This window comes from Rhagoletis pomonella, unplaced genomic scaffold, assembly GCF_013731165.1.
Source record: "Rhagoletis pomonella isolate Grant_MI unplaced genomic scaffold, Rhpom_1.0 Rhpom_scaffold_03095, whole genome shotgun sequence".
Classification (NCBI taxonomy): Eukaryota; Metazoa; Arthropoda; class Insecta; order Diptera; family Tephritidae; genus Rhagoletis; species Rhagoletis pomonella.
This window is the reverse complement of record NW_023461648.1, coordinates 4927-15098: the sequence shown is the minus strand read 5'-3', so window position 1 is coordinate 15098 and position 10172 is coordinate 4927. Positions and strand designations below refer to the sequence as shown.

At 38.3% G+C, this 10172-nt stretch overlaps 1 protein-coding gene across 2 annotated transcripts; it reads left to right on the top strand.

The window, feature by feature from the left end:
• Positions 1 to 441: 441 nt before the first annotated feature.
• LOC118753943 (protein brunelleschi-like) lies at positions 442 to 7718 on the top strand. Of its 2 annotated transcripts, none has more exons than XM_036488818.1 (10): positions 442 to 681; positions 2177 to 2458; positions 2515 to 3339; positions 3396 to 4475; positions 4537 to 5090; positions 5192 to 5745; positions 5861 to 6054; positions 6150 to 6341; positions 6428 to 6635; positions 6708 to 7718. In XM_036488818.1, the coding sequence occupies exons 2-10, from the start codon at positions 2266 to 2268 to the stop codon at positions 6982 to 6984; spliced, it is 4077 nt and encodes a 1358-aa protein (XP_036344711.1). In that variant the 5' UTR covers positions 442 to 681; positions 2177 to 2265; the 3' UTR covers positions 6985 to 7718. The 2 variants fall into 2 exon arrangements, with proteins under 2 accessions (XP_036344711.1, XP_036344710.1); XM_036488817.1 differs by having other exon boundaries at positions 6123 to 6341.
• The last annotated feature ends 2454 nt before the right edge of the window (positions 7719 to 10172 follow it).

Below are 10172 nucleotides of genomic sequence, written 5' to 3'. Positions count from 1 at the left end.
AGTGAAAGATGTGTATTTTGAATCAGTATTATGATGGATGTTCGCCATTTTTCTAGTCTGCAAACGAATAAGCTGACGAAGAAGCAAACAAATCCAAGCACATTGTTGCATTCTACCGTACTTTTTAAAAGCTTTAAAATCTTAAACCATATGTGAAAAACTTTTATAATCTGAATATTTATAATGTCGCAATCAAAACCAAATTTTATAAATAGCATTTTTTAAAAGCAATCATCTAATATTTTTCAAGTTTTTGGGCATATATGTTACCATTTGAACAACAAATTACCAAGTTTTAAGAGACTATTTAATGCAACTCAGGTCAAAAAAGCGCGGTTTAGACCAAAATAAGCAACTCTAAAAAACAGATGATCGCAGCTGTGGCCCAGGACGACGTCTATTCCTAAGATATCTCACTTGTATTTGTACACAATGATAAATAGTAATTTTAGATAAATCAACATTTTAGCATTAATTTGGTGTTATTTGATTTAAAACATCACACTTTACCTTATTAAGTGTAAAGTTTAAGTTGGATACTTCAAATATCTGTAGCACTTTTGGAAAACATTATTCCGTTTAAGTGAAAGTGTCGGAGGGGCGTAGGTGCATGTGTGCGTTTGATGGAAGAGGAGGCACTTTGACCGAGTGAAAAGTGGCAAAACCCAAATTTGAAAAATTGTTAGTTGTCTGTAATATATTAATTGTTGTTGTAAAAATAAAATAGGGTACTGTTTAGTAAGTGGCCCACCTATTTCGGGGTATTGCGTCCAAAGGGGTGACCCGATCAAAAAGAAAATTGCACACACTTGTAGCCAAGGGTCTACCCATTATTTTAACATCCACTATTCTAATTTTTGGTCACTAATTTATTTACAAATTGGGTTTGAAATATGCCCTTTTTTGTAAAATTTGGAAATTAGCGTACATTTATCACTCCTATTCTCCTTAAAGCAGCCACTTCACCAATTCATTTTTGTATTCCCCTTCACTTTACACTTTACTCGATTAGTTATAACTTGATTTACGACTTTAATATTAACCAATTAATCACAACAGGGAACAGAGGAAGAGGAAGGCCTCCTCTGCGTTGGAAAGACCAGGTGGAGAAGGACTTGGCTTCACTTGGCATTTTCCATTGGCGTCAGTTAGCACAGAAGAGAAATGACTGGCGTGCTGTTTTGGACTCGGCCAAAATCGCTTAGGCGGTTACAGCGCCAAATAAGAAGAAGAAGAATTAATCACAATTCATTAAATAAAAACACCTTCAAAATCATGCGTCTGACTTTGGTTGCACATGCAAATTAAATGACGGAGTTCAGCTGTCAAACTCCGAAATATGCAAAAGAATGAGAGACAAAAGAAGATAGGATATAACCCAGTAAGCATTAAAAATATACAAAGGTGTTCTCTGCAAAAGGTGTTTAGCTCCTTTTCTTCGCAAAACAGAAAGGAGAATTCTACTGCCTGAGGGTTATAATCCCTAAGAGCGGCCGAAGGCCGCCTACGCAGAAAGGTGTTCTCTGCAAAAGGTGTTCAGCCCCCTTTCTTTGGCAACACAGAAGAGAATTCTACGTAGTGAGGGTTATAATCCCTAAGTGCGGCCGAAGGCCGCCTACGCAGAAAGGTGTTCTCTGCAAAACGTGTTCAGCCCCCTTTCTTTGGCAACACAGAAGAGAATTCTACGTAGTGAGGGTTATAATCCCTAAGTGCGGCCGAAGGCCGCCTACGCAAAAAGAAGTTCTGCGCTAAAATACTATCATATTACTAAGACTACAACATTTCTATCTGTCGCTTTTTTCTTAATTTCACAATATTTTTAGTTAATTTTTTTTTAAGTTTATTTTTTTTTCAAATCGCCTGATAACCAACTTGGGATAATTTCTTTTATTTAAAAATCCCACGGTTCTCGTTAGTTGGGTTATATTCCACTTCAAACTGCCAGTTTGCCTCGGAAAATGCCGTTTTTACCCCATTTTCAAACGGCTCCCTAGGGGTCTGTGGGAGGTCCCCAAGGGGGGTGGGGCTTTTCGTAAAGTGGCGACTGTCCCCTTTCGAATGAGGGGGTTTGGGGGGCCACGCCCCAACCCGAAAAACGATGGACCAATAACTAAACATTTCCCATAAAATAAATATGTAAAAATGCAAAAAGTAAATGAAAAGGGTATGAATTTAGATATTCCAAAGATAGCAGGAAATCTTCATGGTATAAAGAAAGCGGATTGTCCAAATGTTGCGCAAAGAACTCCAATAAATAAAGGATAAATGCGGGCGAATGTCGGTCTAATATTGTCGCATGAGGCCGGCGAAACCATTATGTCCCGGCCAGACTACGAGCAAAATGCGCTACATCATGGTTGTTTGTTGGTGCTGCTGCGTGGCGTAGGACCATCTAAGCCACGTTCGCTTCAGAAAGCGTTTGATAAGGTGCGCCGCGTCAGCAATGTAAAAATTAATGGTGAGTAGTGTGCACAGCAGAGGAAGTAGTGTAATTTTGTTTCACATTTTTTGCAGACTCCACAGGCGCTACCCGTGATATTTGGGTTCGCTACATACACGATCATCCCGTAGAGAACAACGACTGGGGTGATTTCCAAACTCATCGTCGTCTTATAGGTTTAATAACTATTGGTAAATTCGAAAGCCAAACTGAGTTAAATGAGCTTTGTAGACAACATGAATCGCTGAAAGTCCGCTACAGTGGTACACTGTATGACTCACGTGCAATATTCTTTGGACCATCGCCAGCCAACCATGTTGATAAAGTGAATTCAGCTGGTGAAGACCACCAAGGTGAAGATACTACCGCTCCACAAGTCAATGATAACGTCAATGTCAACTGTAACGTAGATAAACATTGCATGCGATTGCAAGATGAATATACGACGCCATCTAATTTTAAGGCGCAAGCGTTTTTCTACCGTGAACAGGATTCTTGTGACGATTTAGAGCCGCATATTGCTGAGTTCGTACATGCACTTTTTTGGGTTCTGGAATGGAAACGTTTAGATAGATCGCGGGAAAAGGTAGAAAAAGTAAGCTTATTGCTTGCACCAAAAGAGAAGCGAGACTTTGTCGGAATCGACATGGAATCGCGCAGCAATCGTAAACGCTGTGTCGGCAGAGTTACCAAAAATTTGGCTGACTTATCGCTGCAAGCTGGACTCGTAGAGTATGCATTAAGCCATTATCATAGTGCTTGCGAAACTTTGCGTGCCATTGGTGATGCGTTGTGGGTAGCTGCTTGCGAAGAAGGATTGTGTTCAGCATCGGCGATACTCCTGTATCCACATTTGCGAGAAAATGAGCCACTTCATCGGAACTCTTCTCTGCAGGATGGTATAAATTCAAACTCCTTTTAACTTTTCGCTATTTCAAAATAATTTCTCTCTTAGGCGCTTCGCCTTTGCGTGCCACGCCGGAAAAATGGCGGGCTAGTGATATGACTGTAAAAGTGAATACGCCCGAGCAACAACATAACTCGTACGCTGATGGTCACGCTGGCACTCCAACAGTACAGATGACATCCGCATCCTCATCGTGTTCTTCAGTATCTTCCATTTCAACGAATTCATCGACATCAGGTACGCCGACATCATCTTCTACGTCGACCATATCGGCAGCACAGCATGGCACTCGTACTGCGGAATTACCGGGCAACATATTGAAGCCAGATGAACTGCCTGGCTACTATAGACGTGCAATTATTAATTATAGTAATTACGGACATGCCGCAGTCATAGAGACGGAGGCGGCGTTGAAGGCAGCTCGAATTTGTACAGAACAAAATCGGCCGCTAGATGTTGCCATGTTTTTGCAAAATATACTCTACCTAAATGTACGCATGAGCGAACCCGATCGTGTGAAGCGCTTCGAAGTGATTACCGATCTATATCACCAAATCGGCTATCGACGCAAGGCTGCCTTCTTTCAGCGTCTAGCAGCGCTCAAATTTGTACAACAAGGCAACCCGAATCCCGATTGGTCGCAAACATACCGTCTAATGTTGGAAAGTTTTTCCGGTTACTCACTTGCCCTTGACCCCATGGAGGTGATCGATAATGCTGCAGGTTGGCCAGCGCTACAAATAGATCTGTTGCAAGGTGTTATCGCAGCAGCTCGACGTTTGGGGCCATCAGCGTTGGCCACGCGGCACATGACTTTTTTGTTACAAACGCAATGGGCGCACATGACACCAACGGAGCAGAGTGATATGTGTGTGCAATTACAAAATTTAAGTGCGCAATGTGAAGGTTCACCAGTGCCTTTGGTGCTAGAAAACGGCACTGTTATACCGCCAGCAAATCTAACGGATTTGCCGTATTGCATGGACTTGGTTGTTCGGGATTTGCCGGCGCATTTACGTCCGCAGAGAATCAAAATCGTGAAAGCAGACAGTGGACCTTTCCTATTCACGCCAATACACCTGAACTCAATAGATAGGCGTGAAAAGAAACGAGAAAAGAATAAAATAGGTAAGTATCGGTCGGTATTTAATTTTATTTTCGTGTTTATTAAGGCGAAATACACGCTCAGCCTTCTTCTGGGCACAAAACAATCTGAGTGAAGTAACTTTACGACTACGCAATCCTCTGCCATTCGAGTTGACTGTCAGCGACATGCGTCTACTTACCAATGGGATCGTGTTCGAATCGCTGCCACAAACCGTAATTTTGCAACCACACGTCCCAACAACTGTCACTTTGCACGGCACACCAATCGAAGTGGGACAATTGGAGGTGCAAGGATACAGCACACATGCGCTCGGAGTCAAATCCAATTGTCGTTTGAAAAATATGCGTGGTCGCAAATTTCCACCTAACTACTTAATAGATGTGATACCAGCGCTACCACGCATTTCTGTCAAGACGTCGTTGCCCCAAACGGCAACCTTTAGTCAGCTGGCTAGCTCGGACATTGTCATTACATCTGCCAGCTTAACGCTATACAATGGCGAATCATCATCTTGCATCATAACCATCACCAATGAGAGCCCACTGCCAGTGGAACATTTGGAGTTAAGTTTTAACTCGAATGTAGAACAGGAGGTGCAAAAAAAAATCTTCAAAATCGATGAAAAAGAGTTGCAGGTAAATGATTGTCTTTAATTACGAAACACTCATGTCGGTGAAATAGTTATTTACATATTTCAATTTTTTTTTTATATATATATATTTTTTTTTTTCTATAGTTGAAACTTCCAATTCAACCCAACAGCTCAATTGATTTTATGGTGCATATTTATGGCGAAGCTGAATTTGTATGTCCTATAGTTAGTCAGCATGCTGGTTCGGTACATTCTAACAGTACAGTAACGGCTGCATTGCAAGCAGATTATGCCGGTGCTGCTACCATTAGTGGTGGTCCACATTCTTTGCAGTACTCAACGCTCTCATCATCAGGTCACGCAAGTTTGCCGTCGCGCGTTGGTTCGCCTAATCAACAACTACAACAACAATCGGCATACAGTAGACGTAATGATCCCAATAATTTGAGTTTTCGTTCTCCAACATCAGGTGGCACCACAACGTGTGGCACGCCTTCATTAGCGGCGCTTAGTTTGCCAGCGGCTGGTGCACAAGGTGCTCACGGCTACGGGCAGCATGTTGAAGCGCAGTTTCGGATAAAATATTCGGGTGGCGAGGGTATGCAGGAGGGCTACTGCCGTCAATGTGCAATATCTTTTAATCTGGAGCTGCTGCCAAGTGCACAAATAACGAGCTGGGATGTGTTGCCTGCAGAAATGTGAGTACGATTAATGAAATCTACTGCGTGTGTACTTAATCGGCCTTATCGCGCATTCCCTTTGAACAAAAATATATTGCGTATGATAAAAAAATTTCTATTGTAACCTTTGTAGTCCCTCGCAATTTTATTTGGTGTTAGATGTATCCAATTTAACTGCTCAAGAAATGTCACTCAACTATACTAACAATAAAAGTATACTGATCGAGGCCAAAGAGAGCTGCCGGGTGCCCATACCAGTCGATCGTTGCTCACTCGAGCAGGTGGTGGCCGCGCGCGAAGCAGAGTACGCCGAGAATATGGAAAAAGGTATTGAATTTTACAAGAAGTAATTGCAACTTTAACTGTCGATTTAGCAAAATTAATGTTTCAACTAGAAAAAAAATTTGGTATTTATTCTCCAGACCTTTGTTACCGCACACAATTGCTCTCGTTTAGCGACAGTATTAGTAAACTATGTTCGGAGCACATAGCAGAGCGCGTTAAAATTAGTTGGCTGCTCACCGGCACCGATATACAGGGTATAGCGTCATTGCACGGCATCGTACTCACACCTGCAATGATTGATTTGACAACCGTATCGCCACTGCAGTGGAGTAAGTTTACATTTATTGTTAAAAAAAAATATTTGATCTTTGTAAAAAAATGGTTTATTTTTCTTTCCATTTCATCTACTCATTAGCGGTCTCCTTTCAAAATACTCCCGTCCAACCACAATCGGAAATCGTATGCGCTGCTGGCCAAAGCGCTGTGCTCAATGTAAGTGTTTCCAATCAGTCGGCGCAACCGTTGCGTAATCTCGTGCTCACCATTAAATTCTATCAGGACTACCTGAATGGCATGGAAAATTATAATTTAGATACACGCGTTGCCATATCCGGTCCGAATAGGTAAGACAGCTCGACAAGCTTTCAATAGGCAAATATGCATATACATGTATAATCTCTCCTTATACCACGCAGAGTTTCAATACCACTTCTCCAAAAACACGCACAAATTCAACACGAATGCACAGTGATTTTCTTTACGCCCGGACGCTTTAAAGCAAGCATACAATGCTGCTCGAAGCCACAATCCAAAGTAGGACAACCAGCTGGTGGCATTGCCCAAGCGCTAGATTGCAGCGCACCCGCATTGCAAATTAGCGACATCGTAGGCAGCACGTCCAGCTATCATGAACAACAAGAGCATGTATGGAAATTTATACCCCCCATTGAGGTTACTGTAATCGAGCAATAATGCAACTTATACTTAGTTATAAGTTTTCATATGCGAGGGTTGTGTCCAATACATTGCTGATGCGTTGTTTGTTGGCTTTGTGCGCTGACTGATGCGAAACACGCATAAAGCTTTCGCATTTACGCGCAAACACCACTGAAATTAGTACTATTTCATTGTTTTGCTCTAAAAGCGATATTGTTAAATACCGATTGCAGTTCATTTCCATTTGTTTTACTTCGTTTTCAATTAACAATTAAGTGTGCTCGATTCCGTATAGCAAGGCAGTTTTTATTAAGTTTTAGTTTGTTTAGTTAGTTGGGATTGAATTCTGGGGGCTGTGTGATTGGTCAAAAGGTTGCGAAAAGATGATATACATATGTACAACATTTGCTTTTCACTTGTGTTTGCCGCATAAAATACAACGAAGCGTGGTTATGCATTATTTTATTAAAGTGTTTATGATGAATTAGAAAAAATCGTGTATTGCTTTGTGGAGCGATTTAGCAAAAGAATTGGTTCTATTATAAAAAATTATACGTTTCATGTTCCAGAATTAAGCTAAAATGTTTAAAATTTAAATCTATTTCTCAATTGTTTCAAGTCTCTCAACCAATCGCATAGCTAATTTCCTCTGAAAAATGTAATTGAACATAAATTTGTTTAGATACATAATAATTTCGTTTGTATATACATAAATATGCAAAGATGTTTACCAAGGCGTATTTAACAAGGTGGTGTTGGCCGTATATAAGTAAAAAATTACACTAACAAATTATACGCTGATGTCCACACTGTCATTGGTATGAGTTACAACAAACACATCATTTTGACGTAATGGCCTCCACGGCGAAAAACTCAGCTGTCGCCCCAACACCACCTTGTTTAATACACCTTGATGTTTACCATTTAAATCGTAAATAATTATCTTAACAAAGTAGTTATGTTACAGTAATGAATCAATGTGTTGTTTTCTTTCTTTTTTTTTACCTAATAATGCACATAAATTCTTCTGTGATTTGCTGATGACTACAGCACCATTCCAGACGAGTTTGATGTGCTCGTGTTACATTAAATAAAATATCTGATTATACTATTACTGCTTACCAGCTGAAATGCTAAAAGCCGTAACTAACACTTTTTTTTATATATATATATAAAACGATGTGGGGACTTGTAATTCGTTGAAATGCATCAAGTAAGTCAAAAAATGAATTTTGGATTTTATGTTAGTTACGGCTTTCCACATTTCAAGGACGATATGCATGTAAAACTAAAAATTTATATCAACGCTATCTGTATGTATGTACATACGTATGCATGTACTTGAAATTTGTAAACTGACTTATGTACTTATATATGTATGCACATACATACACCTTTTGCATAAACAAATTCTAAGAGCAATTGTTACTACAGGCATAAACGTTTATAAAAAAAAAAACGAAAATAAATATACATATGTAAATTGAAATATATATTTGCATATATATGCATATATGCAGAGTTTTAAGCGAACCTTATCTACTCGTATGCGTATTTAATATAAAGGAAAATACTTTAAAGTATATCTAGCTGCATAAAAAAAAAATAAATAAAATAAAAATATATGTTAGTTAAATATTGTATTAATCAAATAAACGCATAGAAACCAAGTCTACGGGTAAAAGTTATATACATTTCCTTTTTGGTGGTGTTTGTTTCTGTCAGGTTGGGTGTTTGATGTACATATTTTGGAACGAATTTCCGTCCTCCATTGTCAAATTTAGTTTATAATAAACCGGTTTCTGCGTTGTGCCATCTTCAATGTAATTTTTTCCGTGCGTTTCGTTTTTTCCTTGCTAGAATGTGGAGCTGGTATCAGTGATGGAAAAGTAGGCACAATAGTGCCATTTTTGGCACTTTCAAACTCAGAGGCACTTTTGACACAATTCATCCTGTTTTGGCACAATCATAAAACATACATAGAAATTTAGCATAAAATGCCAATATATAACAAAAAATCACATATCACATTATAGATTAAAAAATTACAAAAAGTGAAAATTAAAATAAGGGCCGTGAGAAATATTTACAAAACGCTTAATTCTTTTGTGAATACGCGGTACGAAAAGTAAATTTTCACAAAAACAAGCTTTTAATTACGAATTTTGAGAAAGTTTCTAAGTTTGCAATTTTATAATCCATTAAATAAATGAGCAAGTTTCTGTAGTATCCCGTTGATTTTTGATATTTTATTTCTGACTGAATTTCAAACACACTTTATATGAAAAAATGCATAAAATCGAAAACTTGGAATCTCCCCAAAAATAGCGAATTGAAAGTTTGTGGTTGCAAAAAGCTGCTGAATTTTTATAATTTTTGTGAAAAGTTTGAAATACCGATTTGTGTACATATATTCTGTTTATTAAATTATGAATTAGAATTTTGTATAAAATCAATCAAAAAATAATTAATGAAAAGAATAGGCGAAACTTGTCAAAATGTCTCACTGCCATTAGTTCGCATATATGTAGGTACATACATATGTGTTTAAATATGTCAGAATAGCTATATTTCGTGTATTTTCCCTCCGTAATCGGAATTCTATATAATTTGCTATGAATTTATGTATATGTCTAAAGAATCCTTCATAAAAGTGCTTTAGTGTAATGATTTAGTTAATTAATAATTACTATATTACTTCAGTGTATTTTAAAAATATTATTTCTAAAATATATTGATCTTAAAACGCCTTAAAAGAAATTTAATTTTGTTGCAGTTTCATATTCTTTTCAGCACTATTTTTGAAGACCGTTAGGCACATTTTGAAATTTTTAAATTCCATCCCTGGCTGGTATCTTGATAAAAAAAATAGGAAGGTAGAACCACTGAGAGGCATTTTTCAAATTAGGAGCGTTCCTTATCTCCCAGAAATAGTCAGAAAAAGTCCGAAGTAGTCAGATTTAGTCCAAAAAGCGTTCCTTAACTCGGAAATGACAGCTAAAATGAGAGAGCAACACCCAGTGAGAGTGACTCTCATCAGTCCGAAGTAGTCAGATTTAGTCAGAAGAATTTTTTCTGGCAAAATCCTGAAAAGTGTCAAACTCAACTAAATTTAAATTAACGGAAATTAAAGAATACGCAAAAAGTGAGAATAATCTAAAAAGTAAAAAAAGTGAATTGAAATTGGAAGGAGGCAAAAAATAATTGATATAGTAAGTGTTTAT

Bases quoted from the DNA above. Each gene is read 5' to 3' on its own strand.
- LOC118753943 (XM_036488817.1), top strand. From the start codon at position 2,266: ATGCGGGCGAATGTCGGTCTAATATTGTCGCATGAGGCCGGCGAAACC. The intron at 5,746-5,860 runs GTGAGTACGATT...TAACCTTTGTAG, and splicing joins GATGTGTTGCCTGCAGAAAT to TCCCTCGCAATTTTATTTGG. The intron at 6,342-6,427 runs GTAAGTTTACAT...TCTACTCATTAG, and splicing joins CGTATCGCCACTGCAGTGGA to CGGTCTCCTTTCAAAATACT.